Source organism: Primulina tabacum, chromosome 2 (genome assembly GCF_025594145.1).
Source record: "Primulina tabacum isolate GXHZ01 chromosome 2, ASM2559414v2, whole genome shotgun sequence".
NCBI lineage: Eukaryota > Viridiplantae > Streptophyta > Magnoliopsida > Lamiales > Gesneriaceae > Primulina > Primulina tabacum.
Window position 1 is genome coordinate 51,304,446 of NC_134551.1, and position 27,857 is coordinate 51,332,302.

The window sequence follows — 27,857 nt, forward strand, 5'->3', positions numbered from 1 at the left end:
GACGGTCTTACGAATCTTTATGTGTGAGACGAGTCAATCCTACCGATATTCACAATAAAAAATAATAATCTTAGCATAAAAAATAATATTTTTTTCATGAATGATCCAAATAAGATATCTGTCTCACAAAATACGACCGGTGAGATTGTTTCACACAATTTTTTTCTAAAAACTAAATATAAGGTAACTCCAAATATGTATAGACATCTACTATGATACTTGATTTAAAAAAAAGTCGAAGGGGTAAATAAATATTAATTAATCAAAAAAGTTTTAGAATATATATTTTTGAAAGTAGAAAAAAAGAAGAAGGCATGTTTGGTGAAAAAGCGGTGTTTTGACATATTAATTTTTATTTTATGTTTTTGATAAAATGAGCAATTAATTTCTCATCGTGACAATCATTTCATTCCAGCTAGCGTCACCCAACCCCCCAACCCCGCATATATTATGATATCTTAACGTAAAAGTTCTCTATTCTGCGCCAAGATTTACGTGCTTGCGGAGTTCGATCGATTGGTTTAAGATGGCGGGGGGATATAGGGCCGAAGATGACTACGATTACCTCTTCAAGCTGGTCTTGATCGGCGATTCCGGTGTCGGAAAATCGAATTTGTTGTCGAGGTTTACCAGGAATGAATTCAGTTTGGAGTCAAAATCAACTATTGGAGTGGAATTCGCCACGCGCAGCATTCGTGTTGACGATAAGGTGGTCAAGGCCCAGATTTGGGACACTGCTGGCCAAGAAAGGTACATCGGTGCTCCTCGATTTTTTTTAACTGTCGGTAATTATTGTTTTATTTATTGTTCCTGCCATCTTCAATTTTTTTTTTGGTTTCGGAAGTAATTGATGTTTCTATATTGAACTTAGTGAGGGGTTTAGTTAGAAGTGTTTGGAAAATGTTGTGTTCTATTTATTTTTTATTCATATTTTGGGTGTTAAACTAGCTCTAGCACTTCCAAAAAATGGAGTTGTATCTGTGTTTGGTGGGGGGTCGAAGCAAAATGTGATTGGATTTTTGAGGATGGAGACTGAATAGAAAATTGAATTTCAAAATGCAGTTAAATCTGCCGCATTTACATGTACATACAGTTTTAAATCAAATGGAACGTGTATTTTGGGTTGAAATAAGGAGATGGTTTCTATTTGCGGTAACCGAGATCTAGTTGACAAAATGGCCGAGCTTTCGTGCGATAGAATGCGGAGCTCTATTGACACGAACTGTATATCTGTGACTTGGAAAAAATGCTGATTGTTCTCTGTACATTTTGTTGCATCTGAAAGGCGAACAATTTTTACCTTGTCGTTATAAGATCAAGTCAGCAACTTAGTATTAATTCGCTGGTCAAGTATGAAATAGCTTTCCATTCCAATGTGTAGACATGTACCTCGCATATCATAGAAAATTCCCTTTTTTGTGCCTTCTTGTTATTTTCTAGGATCTCAGGAATTTGTGCTCAGAACTGGGCTATTGATTCTAGTGCAAGTTTGGCCATGCTACTGAAATTTTCCTTGTCACCGTCAAACAGTGGGAACTTGTATGGTGTTGGTTGAACTAACATTTATTCTCTCAGTTTTGCTGCTTATTTGTTGCATATATGCACACAAGGCTTATGATTATTTTCTGCCATCAGATACCGTGCAATTACAAGTGCCTACTACAGAGGAGCTGTTGGCGCATTACTTGTTTTTGATGTCACCAGACATGTCACATTTGAGAATGTTGAGAGATGGTTAAAAGAACTTCGAGACCACACGGACCAGAACATTGTAATCATGCTTGTGGGCAACAAGGCAGATTTACGTCACCTACGTGCTGTTTCCACTGAGGATGGCAAAGCTTTTGCTGAGAGGGAGAAAACCTATTTTATGGAGACATCTGCGCTTGAGTCGATGAATGTTGAGAATGCTTTCACTGAAGTACTCACCCAAATATACCATGTGGTTAGTCGTAAAGCACTTGATATTGGAGATGATCCCGCAGCCTTGCCCAAAGGGCAAACTATAAATGTCGGCAACAAGGATGATGTGTCAGCTGTGAAAAGGATGGGATGCTGTTCCGTATGATCACCAACTTGTCGATAACTTGGCGTTGGATTGTCCTTATAATCCAGGAATGAGACGTCAAGGGTTTCATTTGTGCTCGCTACTCTCTCAACACTCAGGTTCTTGAGAGGCTGGTTTCTTTCAATTTTGGAGCTAGAAATGCAGACATCGTTAGTGTATTACTTAGCTTTACCCATCTGTATCGTATTGCTCATCGACTCTTGAGAGCTTGTGTTGTATTATTTTCCATTTAGTCTCATCCTTCTGATATTTTAGCTTTGTTACTTTTCGTCACCATGCTTGTCTATACACCATTCAGACTAAAATTAATTTAAATCCCGTCGATGATTTGAATGTAATCTAGGTTTTGCACATGGACATGAATTGATTAATTTTAAAAATCATATTTAATTCGTTATTAATTATTAATTTAGATAACTATGTATACATGGTATTATGTTGGATGCCAAATTCAATACTTGGAAAGCTTGTATTCTTGTAAAAACCGTATTTATCTGGACGGGAATCACCAAAGTAAAGAAGACTTAATACCTTATAGAATCTCCACGTTCAAAGTTCAGTACTCGTGCTAAAAAATCATAGTGTATCTCATATGTAGTCTGTAATTTAACTTAACGTTGATGCAGCATTCATGCAATTCAACAAACAATGAGAGCTTGTACAGTTTAAAGGCGGAGACACGAGGCCAAAAATGTTTGAAGGCCCAGTCGTGTCTCCGAAAGTATATACATAAATACAACAAATGTAGTCCCAATTCAAACACAAGTAGTCCCGAATTCAAAGACGGTGGTCCTCTACTATGAACCTTTTGGCTTGCAGCTTAAGGCTGTAGATTTGCATACGGGACAAGTGTTCTTCACGGGCAACCACTTCTCTATGCATCCACTGTGGTATTCATGTCCACAGTCGAGAGTTCCAATGGTTTCTCCGTTCTTGAAATCGGTCTGCAAAAATTACTCAGTTACTTCACTATAATAAGTAACAGATTTCATTGGCAACAGGACTATAAAGCATTATCGAAAAAACAAGGAAAGGAGCACGGAGCTGGTAAAAGACTTCAAATTTTTTCACCGAAAATGTAATCCAAGCTCGAAAAACATATCTTGTTTAGAATAATATGGCGCAAATCCTCTTCTTTCCAAGTTAAGTCAGCTTGTACATGATAATAATTTGTTCTAACAAAACGCACAAATTTTTGTATCGCAGAGAGGGAAAGAAACAGGAAATCTCCGAGTTCTGTATCATCCGATCCTGCTTTCTATTTGTCCATATTTTGTGGTGAAGAAATGTCCTTATTTGGGGACGCATGCATGCCAAACATGGAGTGATAATAACTAGTAAATAACCTGACACATAACTTGTAGTTTTTCATAGGGTAGATATTAATCGCAACCTTGGTTTATTGACAGAAAAAATGATAATAAGTTCTTGTCACTTGTTGGATAGTTTGATCTAACACCCGGCAAATAGTTTCATAAAAATACCTGGCATACAACACAGAAATTGATTTGCTCGTCCAGGGAAGCTGCCTCTTCAAGGTTGATACAAGATGCTAAGCAGGTAAAAGTTCTCGTTTTCAAATTGTTTCGAATAAATTCTTTGGGCAATCCGGTCCCAACACTCCCTATTTGTTCTCCAAGTGCAAGGAGCTCCTATTATATTAGAAAACGGTGTCATTTCATCACATGTTTGCCTAAGCAAGAAAACAAACATCCAAGAACTGCTTCCTGATTACCTCATAAGACATGTGATCTATATCCAAGCGCATATCTATATGCTGATCAACGAAGCCTCCTGCTTCATCTTCATGGTATCCGGGAATGTCGAGTACTGCAACTTCCTGAAAATTGGCAGTCCACGGCAATAATGTTGTCAAATATGGAGGAAGAAAGATAAAGGTGAACCTTAGGACTTTATTAGTGTGCGTGTCTTGTGGTTTGGGGATGGAGGGGTGGGAGGCGCAAGCAACAAAATAAAAAATGTTGCTGGTAGAAACCACTAATCCACCTCCACCACCTCCCTCAGGTGTCAAAAACTTACATCTTCTGGCAGAACTCTCAAGTGTGGAAGGTTGTGGTGTCTTGCGTTGGAGTCGAGCGTGATATCCCTCTGATGAGGCTGGTATAGCTGAAAACCTGTTGGTAGACCAGGAACTAGAAATGCAGGCCCGGCATCTATGACACCTTGATAAGGATTGATGGAAGAATTTGAAGCCCTAATTGTCGAGATTCTACGAGAAGAGGTAGCCACTGGTGATGGGAAGTTAACATTGTAACCTCTCACAGCTTGCAAAGGAGGGGCTGGGTGATAGGGATTTGGATGGCCTTGAGGAATGGGAGGATTTAAAAAACCATTTGAAATTATGTTACTGCCCGCCACTTGATAACCTTGTATGCCTATATTCCCCGTATCAACACAAGCCCCATTTACACCAGCTGACATGCCAAAAAATGGAAACAAATGATCCTCATTAGATAGATGACATATTCGATTCAAAATAGCCAGAGAAACGAATTATAAATCCAAAGATAGATTTTTACCACGCACATAAGGTGAATCAGGAGCTTGTGTCCATGGAAAGGTGCCAATATCACTATTGTTTGCACCAAACTGCATGTCCAGCCAAGGATTGCCATGAATCTGGAAAGGTGACGCAACATAATTTCTTAGCAAATGACCAGTATTATGTGCAAGGGCAGAGTCAGGTCGAATCAAACCAGGTCTGTTCCTCACAATTCGATGAGATCTATTTTCGACCATGGATGCCGGCTCACTCCCACCATATTCTGGTGGCAGAAAAGAAGCAGCATCCATTGAAGTAACATCAGATTCAGCTGGTTGAGCAGATGGAGCGGCAATAGAAGAACTGGGGCCCGCTGAAGCGTTGTGATATTGGTGATTTGTCGGATCCACAATGTTTCTCTTAAATGATGCTCTGACACCATCCACATATGGTATGTTTCTAAAATAGCCGTCTGCAGGAACACCACCGTCTCTCTGAGAGCTTGAAAGGGACAATTGATCATATGCCCCATGATTCACTGGAACAGGGAACTCCCTAACACCAGAGGGAGGTGCCAAGTAAGGATTGAAGTGGCTGGATGGTGCAGTAACGGCTAAATCAAGATTAGAAGTTGAATGCTGAGGCTGAACACTATTGTAGTGAGGCATCCCATAAAATAAAGCATTGTCATGATGTTCAGGGATGAGATGAAAATTTAAATTACGACGATTTTCCAGAGTAGAAGCCACTGAGTGGATACTGGTTTGAGGATAGTTTGCTACACTCCCATAAAAGATGCAAGGTTCAGAATGTAAATGACTATAGCCTTGAGGATCTGACACCGAATCATTAACATGACCATTGAATTGAGTGTTCCAGTGCCCCATATCGAATGAGTTTCCTGCATCACTCGCACACTCTTAAATTAGAAATCAGTAATTGAATCAGAATACTCATTTCATTGTAAATATTAAACTCGGCAAACAAAAAAGTGGCTCAATTCATCATGGATCAACAAATAGTGGGCATATAGCAAAGCACAGTAAATTCACAAACTCTACCTTAAGAAGATGTCACGGCCCACGAGTTCAACATCGATGTTGGTACAATAAATCCATTTACGAAAACAACTTGCTTTCCCACTGATTCACACTAATAATCACGCACTCCTACACCCCCACACTCAAGACAATGGTGCGCCCGAAAATGATGTTCGGATTAGGGGACAGAGGAATAAAGTCAATCTACACTGCAAAGGAACACAATTCCAATTAACAGCGGGAAAATAGAGAGCATGACAGTTATGGAAATGAGACGCTGCATCTTGTGGTAGTCAAATAAACATAAAAATGCAAGTTCATAATGGGGGCACCATAAGATCTAAAAGATCTCTTAGGATGAAAGATAAAAAAAACACGAATATGATATAAAAAGAGTTTTTGTATAGTAGAAGTCACAACAAAAAATATCATTTCTCCGTTGTCCAATACAAACATTCTTCAAATGCTCCTAAGACAAGTTCTAATCCTCTCTCTTCCCCCTTTTATGAAATCCCTCTTATTCTAGCAATTTGACATCAAAATTATTTGTTTTGTTATATTGCAATCATAATTAATTCAATCAACCACGCACATGGTTAAGCGCAGTTGTAAATGCCGACTATTGAGTTTAAAACACGTCTTATTAGCAGATGAAAATGGTCGATAGTGGAAAATATTCATTGTCCCCACAAGATAGTTTAAGTCACAAAATTAGGAACTGCCCTTAATAATTTCGGCACAACATATTACATGGTTGTTCTCCTAAGTTTTTATTTGAATCTTGACCCTAAATAGCTTCATGATGATAATGGCAATTCACATTTGAGCAGGAAACAGATTAATGCACAAGCCTAGAGCAAATTTAAAAAAACTAGTAATTTCGTCAAATGAAAGCATTAAGTAATTAAGCTGCATTCATACATCAAATAAGATATGTTCCATTGAAGACAGAAAAATACTTACCACATAAATAGCAGTGGCAAATTCAGTTTATGGAGTTATAATTGACAAACCACTACAATAAAATCCTCAACAAACTTGAGACTTCAAACGCAGAGCTATGCTATTCACAGACGGACAGACACGTGACAGTATGGAAGGGCAGCAGACTTGAAAATCAAGTCAAAATTTCCAAAAATATCAGTTGCAGATGAAGAATATAAAATTTGCGACTTTTCATCAAATGTGTGTGACAAGTGAATATCCGACAGAATGTCAACTCTGAACATTTAACTTCTCTATGAAAATGGAAACATAACAAATTGGTATACTGGGAAGGAAAAGAACTATAAAAGTCTAAAAAAAATATTATAACAGCGAGAGAGAGAAAAACATAACAGGAATTTGGTCAATATCCAAATGCTCCTCGTATTTAATAAGTAACAATAATCTAATAACAGTAGAATTGCATTGAATAGATGACCAAATCCATTCTTCATATGACTAAAAATAGAACATGGAATTGGGAACAGGTGGAAAGTCCATTGCCCATGATTAATGGAAACGACTAAGCTTACGTGTTCGTGATTAACTATTTCCACCAACAGTTGTATCATTTAACTATACCGTTACAGCGAATCCCATGAAAACAAAATATTATAAATTTGCGCTAAGTGATAACAGCATAACAAAGCTTTACACGCATCAAACAAATACCTCATAATCAAAGACCCCGTACTTTGGTAAGAAGAACATAAATGCATCTCCAAAGATTCCAGACATAAAAGTTACATCATATATATTTTCAACTTTGATTATGCTAAATACAGTCATTTATGGAAAAAATTTCTTCATTTAATTTCATCAAAGTTTCTCTCTTTTTTTGATAACCCAACAATCAAGCAAACATATGAATCACAACCAGCATCCCCCCTCTCCCTACCTTCAAAAAAACGGTTGCATTATTGACTACCGAAAAGTGATCAAGAAGTCCCAGTCAATCATGTCATTGAAAACTTATGAGGCAGAACATTAAAAACAAATTTTTTTTAAAAAAAAATCTTTGAATCATCAAAAAGTTCCAAGCTTTCGCATGTTTCCACCCACCTTTAATAGATTCCACAATCTAACTTGGAACTCCTGCAAAAAAAAATAACTGGATGAACAGATATAAAATTACCAAAAAAATTGGTGAAAAAACCCTAAATTTGAGATACGCTGAAAAAGACATCAATTACCATTAAAGATCAAATCAAAGAAAAACCCACCAACAAATTCCCCTAAAAAGACAAATGTATGCATTGCAGGTAAAGGAAATTCTGGGCAAACAATAGAGTCAGAAAATTGAAAATTCAGGGGAAAAAGATGATTTTAGATTTTTAAAAAATCTGACAATTTATTATATCATCCAAGCGCTAACCAGGTATAAGGATAATCAAAAAGAGAAAAATTGAGAGATCTGAATAAAAAGAAGAGAGATAAGTTGCTTGCAATTTGGAGAGCGACAGAGGAGTTCCAATGGGAAATCACCTGTTGATATTCTTTCAGGCACTCTAATATTTCTTACTTAGTATTATTAGGCACAATTTTCACTACGTGGCTATTTTATTCGAGGGGTCTTTTCGTGTGTGAGCCTTGGAGGCTCCTCCTTGGATAATAATACAAAAATCTTCTCTGCAAAGAATAAAAATTATCAAAGATGAGTAAATTTTTGTGAGACTGGTATCACATATCTTTTTTTTGCAAGATTAATCAATCATTTTCATATTTATAATAATAAATAATTGAAGATGTGTCTCATAAAACTGACTCACCAGGTCGTCTCTCAGATATTTTTGTGATGAAAGATAGTGGTTACGATTTCTCGCATACTACTTGTTACATAAAATATAAAAACAAATAAAATTGATATTTTGCATGGATGTTAATGTTACTATTGTAAAATATAACATAGAGGTTAGGAGAATTTGGAGATTAATTTAGATTATCAACCAATCATTTAATTTAAATATCATTTATTTTGGCAAATGTTGAACATAAAAGTTTACAAATTAGTTTATATCCACCTTTGTTGTTTTATAATAGAGCATGGATAATACATATAGATATAGAAGCACATGAAGGAGAGGATGTAAAACCATTTGGTTTTAAACCAAGTATTGATATAAATTCAATTTACTAACAAGTAGGGGTGTTCATCGTTTGCTTTGATTCGGTTTTATGATTGTTCATAAAATTTTGTATGTATGTTGCATGCAATCAAGATCATTTCATCCATTATCCACGTTCACGTTTGGTTTTATGATTGTTCATTAAAAAAATTAGTGTTTAGAATGGTTTGTTTTGGATGACAATTTTTTTTATTTTTTTTTTAAAATTATTTACTCTTCATATTCGATCAAAATAAACAAATATTTTATATTTTTTTATTGGACAGTTGAATATGTAATAACTAATTGCTATGAAGACACAACTATCATCTCATAGGAAATGAATTGTTCTAATTGAGGTCGTAGCCGTGTGACATGGACATTGAACCTAAATCTATTCTGAGTTTAAAAAATTATTGTAATCTCGGCACGTTGAAATCGACAATAGTTTTAACATGATGTTCATCTACCATGTCAATTCATTATTGAAGTGACATTCATTTTATCGTAAGCGATGAAGCAAACCAAAATTATATATCTAATAGTTAATTGTTACCTCAATGGTGAGCACGTAGATGAACAACAGATAAATAATATATCAAAATTATATATATAATTTTAGATCCATATTAGATATAAATTATTTAAATTGTACTGAGAAAAATAATAGCAAGATGATTATATAACATAATACCTATCTTTTTACAACTTTGTTAAGTTTGCTTTGACTCAAAGGCTCGGATAATTACAATAAAAGGTGGCGCAAACTTTAATTAATTGTAGTATAATTATGTTTTGAAATAAATATAATAGATACCGAGGGATTTAAATAGATGCCAAAGGAATCAATCAAGTGGGCCCGGCCCGTTCCCTGATGGCCGATGGCTACTCAGTTCCCATTTGCTAAGCTGAGGAGAATATTCTCCCGATGAAGTTTGCCATACACTAGCTCATTCTTTTATACCACTGAATTATAACTTTTTAATAATTAATTTAATTTATATTTATATAAAAATAATTCATAATAATATAAAATAATTAGAAATTGAACCGTGATTTTGAAATATTTAATTATTAAAAAATAAAAATAAAAAATAATGGATATATATATAATTCTAAAATAATGCTTAAAATACGACATATATATTGTATATCAATATTTACAACGATTATATAATAAGTTTTGTTTTTATTACTCCATAAGATTTTGTATTGAATTTTTAATGAGATTTTGATAAATTGAATTTTTGTATTGAATTTATTTTGTTGCAATAATTATTTTACAAATTTCGTTATGCATGTGCCATGATTCATAATTCTAATAATCTAAATTTTGAGCAGACCAACCACATATATTCACTTGTTATAGATGGACTAAAATTAAATTGTTTTTTTATTCAAAAACAACAAATCAATTGTATTTTAAAATAATGTGGATTTAATATACTTATATTTAATTTATGGCTGAAATAATATCATATGATGCTGATATTCATTTGGATTGATCAGAAATCGAAGTTATCGGTCAATTTAGGCATGTGATTATTTTCCTTTACTTGCTTGAATCAAATACAAATTTTATATGAAAAAATATTTGAAACTCTTTCAATGTCGTGAGACGAGAATACACTATTTTTTAAAAAATATATATATATTTTTTCATTTAAAATGGTATTTTCGATTTTTACGACATAAGATATACATGTATACTACAAGCAATGCATCTAGAACAGTGTTTTTTCTCCATCGGATAGGATGATGGTCTTTGTTCATGTATTGAAATATTGAAATGATAATAAGGAATATTGTGTTTTGGGTTGAATATTTTTTAGTTGCATATACAATTATCTTTTATCATAAAATTCTTGATACGTGTCTATAAACATCACGAAAATTCGTGTAAAACGATAACACGGCCAATTTTATAATACAAATATTTTATTAGAGTCCCTCATAAAAAAATATTGTTTTTTACGTCAAAAATATTATTTTCATAATTAACTTGTCTCATAAATAAAAATTTATGAGATTATCTCACGAAAATGTACTCAACATATAAATATTATTTCATCCTACTTAGATTCATTTTATTACCAATGCAATAATTTTTAAAAATGAAACGTCATCATGATACTACAGTGCTTGATTTTAATATTAAATCATGAGTAGATTTTTCGTGAGACGGGTCGATCCTACCAGAGACGGATGTATTCTAGGGTTGTACTGGGCTGTAGCACAGCCCACTTTTTTAATAATTTAGCGACGGTTTTAGTAAAACCGCCGCCGATCTGGATCGGCAACGGTTTTAATTGCACCGTCGCTACTAGTGACGGTTTATTCAAACAGTCGCTATTAGCGATTGTGTTTTGAAAAACCGTCGCTAATAGCGACGGTTGTTTCAAAACCGTCGTACATCAATGTCTTAGTCCAATCAAGTCCCGTCCATTTACAAGGATGAGACCAAATCTATCCTCTGATCCACCCCACCTCAATTCTACAAAATTTCTCTCCCAAGTCCCAAGCCCTTTAGCGACATAATAGAATTGCGGACTCCCGAAGAAATCGAATTGCTCATCGGCAAGGCAACAATCCAGGTAAGAATCGGCTTTTACATTTTTTATTTTGTTTTTTATAGCTTCTCTGTGTGTGATTTGTGGTTTCTTGATTGTTTGTTGTTGAGTTGTTGAGTGACTATTACTTGTTTATTTGGTTAATAATAATTTTATTCTTGTTTAGGATTATAAATTGAACTATTTCAAAATGGAATATCAATCTGCTGCAAAGAAAGGAAAAACATTGATATCCTCTTTCTTTAAGAAGAGAGATCGTCAAGCTAGTGAAGATACTTCAATTCCTACGGTCCTTACAATGCAACATCAATCCAGTGAAAGTCTTCTATTTCCCAAAATCCAAATTCCTTCATGTTCCTCTCCTAGAGACGATCATCAGTCTTCGTCTACTTTTATTGAACGAGATCCAGGAAAAAGAAAACAGATATGTGAATATCATGTTAATGTACGAGATGAGATAAGACGTTCATATCTAAATATGGGGCCTTATCAACCAGATATGTTGGAGTATCCAGGTACAAAATTTGGAAGCCAGAATCGTCGTTTTCAGAAAAAATGGTTTCAGAAATTTTATTGGTTGGAGTATTCGCCTTCAACAAATAAGACATATTGTTTCTATTGTTTTCTTTTCCTGAATGATGTTAATTCATCTAATATCTCGGCATTGGTCAATGAAGGATTTGACAATTGGAAAAGGGTAAACCAAGGAAAAACATGTGCTTTTCTTGCCCATATTGGTTCTGCAGCTTCTTCACCTCATACTATGTGTGAGAGAAGGGCTGAAAATTTGATGAGGCCCTCACAACATATTGATAAAGTGATGCATGCACAATCTAAAGAGGAAAAAGAGAAAAATCGTCTGCGTTTGAGCACCTCAATTGTAGCTGTTCGTTGGCTAGCACTTCAAGGTTGTGCTTTTAGAGGTAACGATGAATCTCTATCTTCATCTAATCGTGGAAATTTTCTTGAATTGGTGAAGGTTTTTGCAAAAATGAATATAGAAATTGATGAAGTTGTGCTTGAGAATGCTCCAAAAAATGCCCAATATATCGCTCCAGAAATTCAGAAAGAGATTTTACATATTATGGCCAATAGAGTACGACAGATGGTTCGTGAAGAAGTTGGAGATAAATACTTCTGTATTCTTGTTGATGAAGTCCCGAGATATATCTAAACGAGAGCAAATGGCCATTATATTGAGGTTTGTGAACAATCATGGGATTTTGACAGAAAGATTTTTTGCCATCAAAAGTGTTAGTGACACTACCTCAATGAATTTGAAAAATGAGATATCAAATGTTCTTGTTCATCATGATCTCCATGTTAAGAAAATCAGAGGCCAAGGATATGATGGTGCTAGCAATATGCGTGGAGCGTGGAATGGACTTCAAGCATTATTTCTCAAAGATTGTCCCTATGCATACTATGTCTACTGTTTTGCACATCGTTTACAACTGACATTGGTTTCTGCAGCTAAGGATGTTAGTGTTATTTGGGAATTCTTTTCTCATTTGGACAATATTGTTAATATTGTCACTTCTTCTACTAAGCGCATTGCTGAATTACATACTGCACAGAGAAATGAAATTGAGTATATGTTGTCAATTGGAGAACGTGATTCTGGAAGTGGTGCAAACCAGATTGGTAATTTGCAACGAGCAGGAGCTACTCGTTGGAGTTCTCACTATGATTCGGTAAAAAGCTTGATAGGTATGTACACTGCAACTTGCAAAGTTTTTGAAGTTCTCAGTGATTATTCTCCAAATGGAAGAGTTAAGGCTGAAGTTCGGGGGATTTATAGAAACATGGCAAGCTTTGAATTTGTGTTTATTTTGCACTTAATGCATAAAATTATGAGAACAACAGATACTCTTTGTCAAATTCTTCAAAGAAAATCTCAAGACATTTTGACTGCTATCACATTTGTCACTACTACCAAAACTTGCCTTCAAGAATTTAGAGAATGTGGGTGGAATGAATTTCTTCAGGAAGTTAAAGTTTTTTGCTCAAGAAATGAAATTGATGTACCTGACCTTGATTGTCTATATAAGATTGGACGTTCCTGTCGGCAAACTGCAATAGAACATCATTACCACTTTGATGTTTTTAATGCAGCAATAGATTTCATTTTGATGAAGTTAAATACTCGGTTCAATGAGTCATCGGTGGAACTTCTTTCTCTTAGTACAGCTTTAGATCCTAAAAATTCATTTGACTCATTTAACAGTGATGATATTTGCAAGCTTGCGAAGAAGTTTTATCCTGGAGATTTCACAGATCAAGAAATTGTTGCTTTGGAGTATGAATTGATACATTATAAACTTGATGTGATGCAGAATTTAAAGGTTTCTACACTTGTTGAGTTGTGTCAGCAATTGACCGAGAGTGGACGGTCAAGTGTTTATGTTATGTTGACTAGATTGATTCATCTTGTTTTGACATTACCTGTGTCTACTGTCACTGCTGAGCGGGCTTTTTCAGCAATGAAGCATGTGAAGACGGCACTTCGCAATAAAATGGAGAATGACTTTCTTGCCGATTGTTTGACACTCTATATTGAACGAGATTTAGCTAAACATATTGATGTAAATTCTATTATTGATGAATTTTATGTTTTAAAATCTCGTAGGGCACAACTTCGTTGAACGATATAATGTAAATTTTTTTTTAATAATATATAACTTATCATATTGACTTCAAGCCCCCCCAACTTTTATTCCTCGATCCGTCCCTGGATCCTACCGATATTCACAATAAAAAGTAATAATCTTAGCATAAAAAGTACTACTTTTTCATTGATGACCTGAATAAAAGATCGTCTCACAAAACTACTACTCGTGAGATCGTCTCACACAAGTTTTTGCTTTTAAGTTATTACCCATGAACTATCTCACCATTATTTTTATATGCACAGGCGGTTACGGATATCAGGATCGTTGATATATATTAATATTTTATGTTAAATTTTGAAAAAAAATTATTCAAATTTTTTTCAGAGTACACATAATTATCATTCATCAACAAATAGAAGTTTTCCAAGTCATAGTTTACAAAAGTGTTGATAAATAATGTGCTGAAGTGCTAAACACTTGAGGAGCACAATAGAAATAACTATTAGCAACAAGAGAATGAGCCACTTGATTGGCCAATCTTGGACATAAAATAAAACCTCCCAGTTCGAAGCACGAGAGCAATGATCTTAGATGAACGAAATGATAGTAGCCTTCCATCCACTGCAATAGGACATGACAAAATTTTGAAAATATAGTACTAATATATGATATTTCAACAGTTTTAGATCTAATATAAAATTTTGTAATAAAATTGGAACAACTATATTAATATCAACGTTTACTACACTTGTTTGAGTACTCAAATATCACGGATCAGTACCTGATCTGAAAGAGTTGATGCTTAAATATCATATATTATTATTGTATTTTCAATTTTTTGTATCGATTTACATTAGATAAAAGACGAGTCATTAATACTAATATTTGTTATACATGTTTGAGTACTCAAAATAATACATAGCATCAAATTTGAAATCTCCGGTACTCAAATATCATATATTAATATCATATTTTCAATGTTTTGTACCGATTTTCATCCGAGAAAAAATGAGTAATTGATAGTAGCATTATTTGGTATACATGTTTGGATATTAGAAAATATATATTATATTGTATTCAAATATTATTTATTAATATCATATTTATGATGTTTTATATTAATTTTGATCCGAGAAATAAAGTGAGGTAAGAATTGCATAAACATCTTTTTGGTAAATCAGAGAATATAAACACTTACTTTTCTTCCTATAAATGACAGCAAATAAAAATATGCTGAGTGTTGAAAATAATATTTGAATGTTGAAAAAGTAATAGTTGAATATTTGAATGTTGAAAATAAGAGTTGTAAAATTAGAAATTTGTGTGTGATGATGTAGGTAATGATGTATTTTATTTTTGGATTATTTGTAAAGATTTCCTATAAATAGATCTCTCATTTGTGAAGAAATTCACAATTGAGTAGAGAGAAAAATATTATAAAGTGTGTAGTTTGGTAAATTTTGAGAGTTTAAGATTTTTACTTTTTACCATAAACTTTTACTTTTCACAACACGTTATCAGCACGAAGCTCTAAAAGTCCTCCATACTTTTCCAAGCTCCAAACAGAAGAAAAAGGTAACAAAAGTAATAATATTTATTTTATTGTTATTTATTTATTGTGTATATATTTAATATATAATATAATGTTATTATTAGAAATAATAAAAATAAATTTTTCAAAAACTTGTTATAAATCTTGGGAGAATGTTAAGACGACATCCCACACTCCCGGTAAGGGATACGACAAGTATAAAAGCCTATAAGATTTTTAAACAAAATAACTTATGAGACATCATTATAATAATGTGATATGATATACATAATTATTTAAACATGACTAATATTATATACAACATATTATTACCATAAAATTATACAAATACATACATTTATTTTTTTGTACACCAACTGTCATAAACGGTAACAAAACGGCTAGTTTTTGCCCTATAAATATGATCCCACAAACTCTTTCAATCACTCCAACTTTCTTCTATTCTCTAAAAATTATTCTTCATAAAATTTTTCGAAGAAAAAAGAAGATGACTTTCTCAAGGTTATTTTTAATTATTTTGGTTATCATACTCACGGGTCTTTTATTTATCGGAGAATATCCTGCTCGTGTGTTTTCTTTATTTTTACAAATGCTTGTAATTGTTGTTTATCCATTATTTTGTATTGCAATATTCATTAACTAATAAAATGCATCGTAATTTTTTAGTACCACCATGTCAAATTTGACAAAGCTCGAATTTGTTGCGCTCGACATCACGGGAAAAAATTATATGCCATGGACTATCGATGTAGAAATGCATCTTGAGTCATTGGGTCTAAGCGAGACCATTAAAGAAAATGGTATATCTTCATCACAAGAAAAAGCAAAAGCTATAATATTTTTGCGTCGACATCTCGATGAAGGTTTAAAATGTGAATATCTCATCGAAAAAGATCTCATGGCTCTGTGGAAAGGATTGAAAGAAAGATTTGAACATATAAGGGAAGTTATACTTCCGACCGCCCGTGATGAATGGAATATGTTAAGATTCCAAGATTTTAAGAAAGTCAGTGATTATAATTCAGCAATGTATCGAATAATCTCGCAGCTAAAATTTTGTGGACATGAGGTTACAGAATCGGAAATGCTTGAAAAAACATTTTCCACGTTTGACGCATCAAATATAACTTTACAGCAACAATATAGAGTGCGTGGATTTGCGAGATATTCTGAACTCATCGCCTGTCTTCTTGTGGCGGAAAAGAACAATGAGCTACTAATGAGAAATCATCAGTCCCGACCCCACTGGATCAACAGCATTTCCAGAAGTAAATGCTGTGAGTAAAAATGAATTTAAACCTGGAAACCAAAATCAAATTCAAAGACAAGGTTTTGGTCGAGGTCGAGGTCGAGGACGTGGTCGTGGTCGTGGACGTGGAATTGGCCGTGGTCGTGGTCGAGGCCGTGGTTTTGAAAACAATAGAGATAGTTATTTTTATAACTCATCTCTAAAGGGCGTCACGAACCACCCACAGAAAAGGCATCATGAGAACATGAGTGTTAATGAAAATCACTCGAAAAGATTTGAAAGTTCTTGTTTCAGATGCGGCACTCCAGGACATTGGTCTCGTATTTGTCGAGCCCCTGAGCACCTTTGCAAGCTCTATAAAGAATCGATAAAGGGGAAAGAAAAAGAGACCAACTTCACTGAACGCAGTGACCGTTTGAGTGATTCAACTCATTTTGATGCTCCTAATTTTATGAATGATTTCTCTGAAAATGATCAATATGTGGGTGGGATAGAAATGAACAATATTGATGCTACTGATTTTCTCAATGATTTCTCTACGAATGAACAATATAATGGTAGAATATAAATGTACAATAATTTATTTTTCATGTATTCATATAATAATGTTTTATTGTACAATTATGATATGTGTTATATTTACATATGTATTGTCAGTAATCTTATTTCATTGCATATTTTTTTGAAGTTCAAATATGAAAAATGCTATGAGCAAAGCTGAAGTTTGCATACCCGATAGTGGTACAACGCACACTATCCTCCGAGATAAAAGATATTTCTTGGAACTAAAACCAACAAAAACAACGGTGAATACAATATCAGGTCCTGTAGACTTGATTGAAGGATGTGGTAAAGCACAATTTTTGTTACCTAATGGTACAAAATTTTTGATCAATGATGCTTTATATTCACCACAATCGAAAAGAAATTTGTTGAGTTTTAATGATATATATTCCCATGAGTATGATACTCAAACAATGAATGAAGGGAATGAGAAATATATGTGTCTTATCACATATAAATCACGAAAGAAATATGTGATTGAAAAACTACCAATGCTCCCTACTGGATTGCATTATACACATATAAGTCTCATTGAATCAAACATGGTAGTAGATAATTCTTCAATATTAACCAATTGGCATGATCGATTAGGACATCCTGGTTCAATAATGATGCGAAGAATTATAGAAAATACACATGGTCATCCACTGAAAGACCAGAAGATCTTTCAGAATAATAAGTTTCAATGTAAAGTATGTTCTCTTGGAAAACTTATTATAAGACCATCGCCAGCCAAAATCCAAACTGAATCACCAATGTTTCTTGAACGTATTCAGGGTGATATTTGTGGACCAATCCATCCACCATGTGGACCATTCAGATACTTTATGGTATTGATTGATGCCTCCAGCAGATGGTCACATGTATGTTTATTGTCAACTCGAAATGTTGCATTTGCAAGATTACTTGCTCAAATAATAAAATTGAGGAATCAATTTCCCGATTATACAATCAAGAAAATTAGACTTGATAATGCTGGTGAATTTACTTCCCAGACTTTCAATGATTATTGTATGTCTATGGGAATCATTGTTGAGCATCATGTTGCTCATGTACATTCACAGAATGGATTGGCTGAATCATTGATTAAACGTCTGCAAATGATTGCTAGACCAATGATTATGAAAACAAAGCTCCCTATTTCTATATGGGGACATGGAATTTTACATGCTGCTTCATTAATTCGCATCAGACCAAGTACATATCATAAATACTCCCCATTGCAGCTTGCATTTGGTAAAGAACCAGACATTTCTCATCTGAGAATTTTTGGATGTATGGTGTATGTGCCTATTGCACCACCGCAATGAAAGAAAATGGGACCTCAAAGAAAGGTTGGAATTTATATCGGTTATGATAGTCCATCAATCATTCGACATCTTGAACCTCAGACAGGCGACGTGTTCACAGCACGTTTTGCTGATTGTCATTTTAATGAGGAAATCTTCCCAATGTTAGGGGGAGAACAAAAACATACCGAAAAGAAAGTTACATGGTATGTATCATCATTGTTACATCTGGATCCAAGATCAAAACAATGTGAAAAAGATGTACAGCAAATTTTGCACTTGCAAAGAATAGCAAATCAAATACCAGATGCATTTGCTGACACAAAAGGGGTAACTAAATCATATATACATGCTTGCAAATGCCCCTGCTCGAATTGAAATTCCGAAGAAACAAATTGAAAGTACTCATGATGTCATTAAACGCCTGAAGCGTGGAAGGCCAGTCGGTTCCAAGGATAAAAATCCTCGAAATTCATAGAGAAACACGATGATCACAAAATAAAGAATGATGTTCCTGAAGAAACACTTGATGATCACAAAATAGAGAATGGTGTTCCTGAAGAAACACATGATGATGAAAATGTTCTGTCAGAACCACAAACTGACGAGAATCATGAAATCTCTATCAATTATATTAATACTGGAAAAATATGGAACCGAAAAGATATAGAAGAAATTGATGATATATTTTCTTATAATGTGGCAATCGACATCATAAATGATAATGAAGATTATGAACCAAAATCTTTTGGTGAATGTAAAAATCGGCATGATTGGATAAAATGGAAAGAAACCATCCAGGTTGAATTGGATTCGTTAAATAAACGTAATGTTTTTGGACCTATAGTCCTTACACCTGAAGGTGTAAAACCTGTTGGATACAAATGAGTTTTTATTCGAAAGCGAAATGAGAAAATGGAAATAGTAAGATATAAAGCTCGACTTGTTGCACAAGGTTTTTCTCAAAGGCCTGGAATTGATTATGAAGAAACGTATTCTCCCGTGATGGATGCAATTACGTTTCGGTATTTGATTAGCTTGGCGGTATCTGAAAATTTAGAAATGCGTCTTATGGATGTTGTTACAGCTTACTTATATGGATCACTTGATAGTAATATATATATGAAAATCCCTGAAGGATTTAAGATGCCTGAAGCGCAAAGTTCAAAACCCAGAGAATGTTATTCTGTGAAATTACAAAGATCGTTATATGGGTTAAAGCAATCCGGCCGAATGTGGTATAATCGGCTAAGTGATCACTTGACGAAAAAGGGATTGTAAATAATTCAATATGCCCTTGTGTTTTCATTAAGAAAACAACATCCGGATGCGTAATTATTGATGTATATGTTGATGATTTAAACATCATTGGAACAAATAAGAAAATTCAAGAAGTTGTGTCATACTTGAAGGAAGAATTTGAAATGAAGGATCTTGGAAAAACCAAGTATTGTCTGGGTTTACAAATTGAACAAAAAGAATGTGGAATGTTTGCTCACCAGACAAATTATACAGAAAAGATCCTTAAACGTTTTAATATGGATAAATCAAATCCTTTAAGTACTCCAATGGTTGTTAGATCATTAAACATAGAAAAGGATCCATTCCGTCCATGTGAAGATGATGAAGATATTCTTGGTCCAGAAGTACCATATCTAAGTGCTATCGGTGCCCTTATGTATCTTACAAATTGTACAAGGCCTGATATATCTTTTGCCGTAAATTTGTTGGCAAAATTTAGCACACATCCAACAAAGAGACACTGGAACGGAATTAAACATATATTCCGTTATCTACGAGAAATGACAGACTTGGGGCTTTTGTATTCAAAAGATGCTAATCCAAGTATAATTGGTTATGCCGATGCTGGATACTTATCTGATCCACACAAGGCACGTTCCCAAACTGGACTATGTATTTACTCGTGGAGGCACTGCAATTTCTTGGCGTTCACAGAAACAAACGCTCGTAACAACTTCATCAAATCATGCCGAGATTATTGCACTACATGAAGCAAGCCGTGAATGTGTGTGGTTAAAATCAATGACCCAACATATCCAAATCTCATGCGGATTATCATTCGACGAGAAGCCTGTGATACTATATGAAGATAATGCTGCATGTGTTGCTCAAATGAAAGAGGGATACATAAAAAGCGACAGAACTAACCATATTCCTCCTAAGTTCTTCGCATTCACCAAAGAGCTAGAGAAGAATAAATGTATTGATGTTCGTCACATTCAATCAAGTGAAAACTCATCAGATCTCTTCACAAAGGCACTTCCACGTCAATATTCAGAAATCACATATATAATATTGGGATGCGCAATCTACGAAATTTGTGAAGAATTGTTCGTGTCAACATGAGGGGGAGCTTACGTGACTGCACTCTTTTTCCCTTACTATGGTTTTTATCCCAATGGGTTTTTCCTAGTAAGGTTTTTAACGAGGCAGTACAAAAACACGTAATGAAGACATCATCGTATCATGATCATCATCACAAGGGAGAGTGTTGAAAATAATATTTGAATGTTGAAAAAGTAATAGTTGAATATTTGAATATTGAAAATAAGAGTTGTAAAATTAGAAATTTGTGTGTGATGATGTAGGTAATGATGTATTTTATTTTTGGATTATTTGTAAAGATTTCCTATAAATAGATATCTCATTTGTGAAGAAATTCACAATTGAGTACTGAGAAAAAAATTATAAAGTGTGTAGTTTGGTAAATTTTGAGAGTTTGAAATTTTTACTTTTTAACATAAATTTTTTACTTTTCACGACAGCGAGGATTCATTGATCATCTTCCTGTTTATTTATTTATGTATAAGTACGGAGTGTTATATTTTAAATTCAACGAAATTATATAGCAAAATTGTGTTTTAAGTCACCGCACGCTGAGTTTATCAGCTCGCGAAAATCCTGACTCGAGCTGCGATCGAGAAATTCGAAGATATTTCTCTTCCTTGTACTGTTCAATATAATTTACATGAAGTTTTTAGCATTTTTCCTTCTGTTTCTTCTTAATATCTTGATTTATCATGGTGCTCGTTGGATTTTTTTTTATATGGGAAATATTTAGTTCCGATTCGTCGTTCTGAATTAAGTTTTGTTTGTATGACTTCTTTTACTTGGAAATTCTGATAATCGAGCGTATTGAGGATCAGCGACTCACTTTTTGCCGTGGATTTGGATAATGATTTTAGGTTATCAAACTTACTTTTTAAAAAAACAGTTTCGTGGATTGGACGATTATATGGTTTTCTATTGGTTTCTGGATTATAATTATAGGATGAAAGTTGGATTTTTTTTTTTGGATACAAAAATTATGAACTTCTTGCGTGGAACCTTATGCTGGTATTTTTTTTTATTGTTTTAATTTAATCTAATGAATTATCTCGATCAATTTGAAATTGTAGAGATTAGATCTAGTGAGATTCAATTTCCGCGGCTAATTATGCATATGGGTAACTTCTGCGGCTAACACACCCTTTGGGTGCTAACTTTTTTAGTCTATATTTCCAGGAATTAGTTGTATAGTTGGTGTATCTTGTTTGATGCTAAATATCGAATTTTGGCTATGTCATTAGTTCCAGAGGACTATACGGAATTTTAACTTAAGTATGGGTAAGAGGAAGTCGAGGGCGAAGCCACCACCAAAAAAGAGAATGGACAAACTTGACACTGTTTTCAGCTGTCCGTTCTGCAGCCATGGCACCAGTGTTGAGTGCCGCATGTAAGTGGTTTACTAGCTATTTCCAGCTGCATTTGATGGTTATAAAGTCTAGTTGCAAAGAATGGATTTTTGGTTCATTTATGGTTAAACAAAGAACCGCGGCGCTAGTCGGCATATAGTTTGATTGCTATATCATGCCTTTTGGAACACAAACCATGCATTAGTTTGCAAATTCAATCCACTCTTTTATTTGATCCGGTTATTCAAGGTGGTAGATTTCTTCAAAAAGGTTGAAAATGGGTTGAAAAGTTTATTGCATTTATGGAATATGTATGCCTGACTGGTGGAAGTTATTAATTGGTCCCTTGCACTAGTTTGTTCTTGCTTGTATTTCATGCAATTTTTTACCTTTTACCTGTGTGATGAAACATCATTGTTTTCTATCCAGTGATATGAAGAACTTGATCGGAGAAGCTTCATGCCGGATTTGCGAAGAGAGCTTTAGCACCACCGTAACAGGTCTGTGCCGTTACGCACCTCGTAACTGAAAAATTAAATTATTTTACTCTGACACTGTTAGTGTTAAACCACTTGTGGAACTATGTTATAAAAATACACATTCGTTTATATTTGCATTCTAAAAGATGCTATATGTATGGTGACACATTTGGTTAAATCCACTCACACTATTTCCAATCCCTGCTCCTCCCATTCTCCATTTTATTACTTTTAGTTATTGCTTTAGCAAGTGTATTCGGGATGTGAACTAACAGTTTGTTTTAAATTGTTTGCAGCATTGACAGAGCCAATTGACATGTAAGTAAAATAGAAAAAAACATCTTCTTGAAGTTTTACAAGTCGTTAGTTTTCATACTAAAGCAATAGAATTATCTCGCAACAGATATAGCGAATGGATCGACGAGTGTGAACGCGTCAATAACCTAGAGGATGTAGAGGGCTCGCAGACGGACTCAGAAGTTCTTCCACCGTAAAATGGCGTTTCGGTTCAGCCCAAGAACCCAATGATTCTGTGTCTCGAGACATACATAATCCTGTATATGTTGTGTTCAAGTGTTACGGTGTGAATCAATTGTTCCAGAGTTGATACTAAACATGCTACTGTTTGAGTAATTTTAAAGAATCTTCTATTTATACGGATTTTAAATTTGGACATTTATAAAATATAATTTTACGATGTTTTTTATCAAATAAAAATGAAATAATAATTTGACTCAAAGGGTTATTTTTTTTACATAAAAAATTACTTTAAAAAATCACAAATAAATAGATCATGATATAAATTTATTGGAAAAAAGGGTAAGACAAAGTATAAATAAAATAAAAAATTGTCCCCTTTAATATCTTTCATTTTATATTAAAAATATAACAATATCAATTTTTTTAAGAAATGACAATATAAATTCAAAATCAATTCTATGCGAATAAATTAATTTGGGAAGACAGGGTGGGTTTAAACAAAACCCGATTTACTGGTTCCGCCGGTATTTATTTGAATTCCTTTGAGGAGACTCGACGGTGGACGCCTATGGGTCGGCCGCCCAGCAACGGAGGCCCCTCCTTCCGGTTCAATGGTGCCGAGGTGATTCACGAAACCCTAGTCTGCTCATCTCATCTCTGGTTCACGCACTAATGGAGCAACATCTTGTTGATTTTGAGCTAGTTTTTTTTTTTCCCTTTATGATGGGAAGGGCTTTTGCCAAACTATAATTTTTCTCATGCTGTGTTGTGAGTTCCTTGATTTTATTCTCGTTTTTGAAGTATTACTTGGCATGGTTGATTGAATTTGTGGAATCTAGCTCTATTTTTCGCAATTTTTTTCTATGGGGTTTGCGAATGATTTTTTGTTTGTGGGTTTATGAAACTTATTGCTTATTTACTTTTCGGTGTACGCGATGCTATTTCCTTTGTTTCAGAATCCATCCAGACTTTATAATCTTCAATTAGGGGCGGACATGCCAGGACGCCTATCTCAATTATAAAAATTTGAAAATTTTTATTTTGCTAAATTTCAAATTTGGGCCCAACCACGCATTGATCCACAAATTGAATGAATTTTGGAATCCAATTCAGGCTACACAATTGTTACATTTTTAACATGTCTGCATCAAGAAGATTTTACCCTCTGTAAGATTGTGAATCCGTACCTTCTGTTTCATATGCTATGAAGAACAGTGTATGTGAGTATGTGATTGTGTGTATCACATTTTGGTTATCTCACTGAATGGCATGAAATTCATTGCACGTTAAATTGAATTCTGTATTTTCGATGCGACATCTCTGTATTTGTCACCATTTGTATACCATGCCTGAAGATAAAATTCAACATATATTCCGGTATCTGAATTGGTAAGATTTTTCTGAATTACAATTTTTTGTTGCAACTCATTTTTTTTAAATTCAAAGGTTGTGGAGATGGATTCAATTTTGCAAGCACATGGTTATACCGTGCCTTCACGTGAAATACTCGAAGCTATTGCTCAAAGGTTCAGGTGGGAATTCAGTGCTTCTTGCTTAAATTTTTAAATTTTTGAAGTGTAATAGTTGTGTTCTTTGTGTTGATATAGTAATACAGCTGAGAGATCTGGGAAGGTGGAAGTTTCAGCTAAACAAGTAATTGACCTGTACCTTGTTTAAGTTTTTCTAATATCTGTAAACTTCTCAATGATATTAATCAAATGGGACAGGTCTGGAACTGGTTTCAGAACAGGCGATATGCCCTTCGAGCTAAAGCAACTAAAGCTCCAGTTCCTGAGCAGGTATATGTACCTTCTATTCCTAAAGATGATCAAGCTGTCGCCAGAAATTTGCCCCCGACTCCTCAACCCCAGCCTGTCCACTCAAGTATTGCCACGTCCCTCTCATGTTCCAGAATTTTTGTCATTTTCTGTCTTGAATCAGCGTCCTTAAATATATAATTGGTTGACGATTACTTGTATTGTAATTCATTCAGCTACTGTGAAAAGTGTGCCTCAAGTCACTCATTCTGTGCCTGCTCCATCAGGTAGTGACGTTCAAATGATGGTATTATTTTCTCTTTCTTGTTCTTCTCGGTCTCAATGTTTTAACATGGAATTGTTCTCATTGCCTTTGATCTAACTTCTCATCTTTCTCTTCCCATGTATTTGTACATTTTTTTATGCTAGTCTTGCATTTGAGTTTTCAATGGCGAGTTTCCATTAGGGGCGAATTCAGCTGCGAAAGGGGCAGGAACAAGTCGCAAAATTCAAATATATTTTCTAAGCATATAAGTTTGGCCTTCAAAGCACTTTTCGTTTTTCCCAACTAAGATTTTCGGTTGAGACCTGGCATCCATATTCTGTTTCATTTCAATTGTTTTTCTTTCTTTGAAGATACAGGAGTTGTGATGATATATCTCATCTTCCTTTTTCCTCATATAATATGTTTGATCTCGTTTAATTTCATCTTAGTTAAACCTTTCCTTTTGTTATTTCTTCGAGATTGATGTTTACATTCTATTGGATTGATTAAATATTATCTTTTAGCAGCACAAAATGCAAACAGGAATGCTTCGGATAATTCTCAGATGGAGTTTGAAGCTAAATCTGCGAGAGATGGAGCATGGTTAGTTTGTTTCGACTTATCTTTTTTTAAAAAATAAAATAAAATTGTTTGAGATATTTCATTGGATGATCCAAGGTAACTATCATTCCTATTTGTGAAATATGTCAATGCTGAGTGAACGTATTCCTCTTGTCAGGTATGATGTTGCCTCATTTTTATCGCACAGATCCTTGGAGACTGCAGATCCGGTAATGTTTGAAGCTTATACCTTTTTTTTTTACTTTTAACGAGTGTAAAAATAATTTATTTCTATTGAACATAAAAGATGTATTACAGAGTTTATGTAATGCGAATATGTAACAACCTGATAAATACAAAATTAAAGAAATAACAACCTGATAAATACAAGATAAAAAGAGTATTATCATATAGGGAAATTATCTAGAATTTAGAAAAGTTATCTATCCTTTTACTATGAGGAAAGTTTTTGGCTATTGTACTACCGTGAATCTTCATGGCTGTAGTCAATTCTTTGTACGTGAACCTTGTCGCTTTCTCATTTCTGTGCGTGTCAGCAGGTTCTTGTTTGTAAGCATTAGCTGGTCTTCTTTTCTCCATTAAGCAGTCTGTCACTTTATAGGTGATTACTTGTCACGATTCTTTTATCCTTAGAGAATCTGAGTTCTGTTTTTTCTTTTTCTCGATGAAATATGTTAAGATTCATTGTGCCGCTTCTCCTTGTAGTTCCTAAACAGAGTAATTGTACTTTCAGCATTAATTCATAATGATGGAATCTAGTTGACAACCTCAGGAAGCTCTTGTTCGTTTTGCGGGATTCGGTCCAGAAGAGGATGAATGGGTCAATATCAACAGGCATGTGAGACAACGATCTCTCCCGTGTGAATCTTCAGAGTGCGTAGCTGTCCTGCCGGGAGATCTGACTCTATGCTTCCAGGTGCACCTTTAGCAGTAGTGCAAACTGATGAGAAAACATCTTGCAGACAATACTTTAATGAAAAGTTGTTCTTGTCAAGATATTCGATATTGTCTTTTAAGATCTTTCTTTTTTCTAGGAAGGGAAAGAGCAGGCCCTGTACTTCGACGCACATGTTCTTGATGCTCAAAGACGAAGGCATGATGTACGAGGCTGTCGTTGTAGATTTCTAGTCCGATACGATCACGACCAAGCTGAGGTGTCTAATCGTATCCAACTATTATATATAAGTCGTGCAATCCATTACGATGTCATATTTTTACTGCTACCAATCAGAATAGGACAGTGATAAATCTGTTGGTGTTTAGCTCTTGGATCCTGAATCGTATCGAGTGGATGAGTGATTTTTATTTTCCCTAGAAAAAATATCGGAAGGCAAGAATCCGTACTGAGTGGGTACTTCTTCTCCCGCCCCTTTGTAGGAAATAGTCCCTCTCAGAAAGGTTTGTCGTCGACCTGAGACAGATTACAGGTTGCAGCAACTTCATGCCGGTTCTGCAAATGTGAATCCACAGAAAATCGGTTTGGATCTTCATGTTGCGAATCCTACAAAAATCAGCGTCCCAGATGGAACCCAGAAGCAGCCAAAAACTGAGCACGTAGATGGAGGAAGAGTCGTTGCTTCTCCTGTTACTCCTCCTCATGCTCCTGCAACAGTTGATTCGACATTGGTTCCTTCAAGTACTACAGAGACTAGAACTGAAACTGCTGTTGTGAACTCAAATCCTTCAGATGCTGCTACTGTCCCTAGTGGCTCCAATTTAAGCCTAGAGCAGGGCTAGATTGCCCCTTGCCGTTTGAATCTTAACTTCACTTTGTTTATCTTCTAGGTTATGGAATGATTTATTTCTATATGACCAACGAAGGGACGTGTTCGTATAAGCATAACTTAGTGCATTTGTCTAAGCTATCAAATAGAATACGATTATGAAATATAACTTCTTGATTGCAATTTGCACGTATGCTTATATGGGCATATTCTACCATACATATGCTGAAACATTAGTCCCAACAAATTTGTAAACATGATTATAAATTAAAGGAACTTCTCAAAAAATATAACTACTCGATTGTATGCATACATATATGCACTCTACTATACACATAT

The 27,857-nt window shown here is 34.5% G+C and overlaps 5 protein-coding genes across 15 annotated transcripts; 4 read left to right on the plus strand and 1 right to left on the minus strand.

Moving 5' to 3' along the window:
- The first annotated feature begins 391 nt into the window (after positions 1 to 391).
- Positions 392 to 2,377, plus strand: LOC142536742 (ras-related protein Rab11B-like). Its single transcript, XM_075642043.1, has 2 exons — positions 392 to 750; positions 1,636 to 2,377. The coding sequence occupies exons 1-2, from the start codon at positions 527 to 529 to the stop codon at positions 2,066 to 2,068; spliced, it is 657 nt and encodes a 218-aa protein (XP_075498158.1). The 5' UTR covers positions 392 to 526; the 3' UTR covers positions 2,069 to 2,377.
- A 261-nt stretch (positions 2,378 to 2,638) lies between these two features.
- On the minus strand, positions 2,639 to 8,074 carry LOC142536741 (putative E3 ubiquitin-protein ligase ZFP1). 7 transcript variants are annotated; one of them, XM_075642037.1, is made up of 8 exons: positions 7,819 to 8,074; positions 7,658 to 7,690; positions 5,633 to 5,815; positions 4,609 to 5,472; positions 4,109 to 4,503; positions 3,804 to 3,908; positions 3,553 to 3,720; positions 2,639 to 3,012 (listed from the first exon to the last, which is right to left on the minus strand). In XM_075642037.1, exons 4-8 carry the CDS (start codon positions 5,456 to 5,458, stop codon positions 2,866 to 2,868), a joined length of 1,665 nt encoding a protein of 554 aa, XP_075498152.1. In that variant the 5' UTR covers positions 5,459 to 5,472; positions 5,633 to 5,815; positions 7,658 to 7,690; positions 7,819 to 8,074; the 3' UTR covers positions 2,639 to 2,865. The 7 variants fall into 7 exon arrangements, with proteins under 7 accessions (XP_075498152.1, XP_075498151.1, XP_075498156.1 ...); XM_075642036.1 differs by having other exon boundaries at positions 5,633 to 5,820; XM_075642041.1 differs by having other exon boundaries at positions 7,971 to 8,062.
- A 4,380-nt stretch (positions 8,075 to 12,454) lies between these two features.
- Positions 12,455 to 14,220, plus strand: LOC142537847 (uncharacterized). The gene is made up of 2 exons (XM_075643333.1): positions 12,455 to 13,855; positions 14,185 to 14,220. The coding sequence occupies exons 1-2, from the start codon at positions 12,455 to 12,457 to the stop codon at positions 14,218 to 14,220; spliced, it is 1,437 nt and encodes a 478-aa protein (XP_075499448.1).
- A 7,146-nt stretch (positions 14,221 to 21,366) lies between these two features.
- LOC142536743 (transcription elongation factor 1 homolog) lies at positions 21,367 to 23,407 on the plus strand. 4 transcript variants are annotated; one of them, XM_075642044.1, is made up of 5 exons: positions 21,367 to 21,504; positions 22,127 to 22,272; positions 22,661 to 22,731; positions 23,007 to 23,028; positions 23,114 to 23,407. In XM_075642044.1, the coding sequence occupies exons 2-5, from the start codon at positions 22,160 to 22,162 to the stop codon at positions 23,202 to 23,204; spliced, it is 297 nt and encodes a 98-aa protein (XP_075498159.1). In that variant the 5' UTR covers positions 21,367 to 21,504; positions 22,127 to 22,159; the 3' UTR covers positions 23,205 to 23,407. The 4 variants fall into 4 exon arrangements, with proteins under 4 accessions (XP_075498159.1, XP_075498162.1, XP_075498161.1 ...); XM_075642046.1 differs by having other exon boundaries at positions 21,380 to 21,504; positions 22,133 to 22,272; XM_075642045.1 differs by lacking the exon at positions 21,367 to 21,504 and adding an exon at positions 21,514 to 21,742.
- Positions 23,408 to 23,611: 204 nt separating this feature from the next.
- On the plus strand, positions 23,612 to 27,703 carry LOC142536744 (protein SAWADEE HOMEODOMAIN HOMOLOG 2). Of its 2 annotated transcripts, none has more exons than XM_075642048.1 (10): positions 23,612 to 23,812; positions 24,637 to 24,722; positions 24,798 to 24,843; positions 24,918 to 25,074; positions 25,184 to 25,234; positions 25,737 to 25,815; positions 25,952 to 26,003; positions 26,567 to 26,710; positions 26,829 to 26,948; positions 27,172 to 27,703. In XM_075642048.1, the coding sequence occupies exons 1-10, from the start codon at positions 23,759 to 23,761 to the stop codon at positions 27,529 to 27,531; spliced, it is 1,149 nt and encodes a 382-aa protein (XP_075498163.1). In that variant the 5' UTR covers positions 23,612 to 23,758; the 3' UTR covers positions 27,532 to 27,703. The 2 variants fall into 2 exon arrangements, with proteins under 2 accessions (XP_075498163.1, XP_075498164.1); XM_075642049.1 differs by having other exon boundaries at positions 25,740 to 25,815.
- The last annotated feature ends 154 nt before the right edge of the window (positions 27,704 to 27,857 follow it).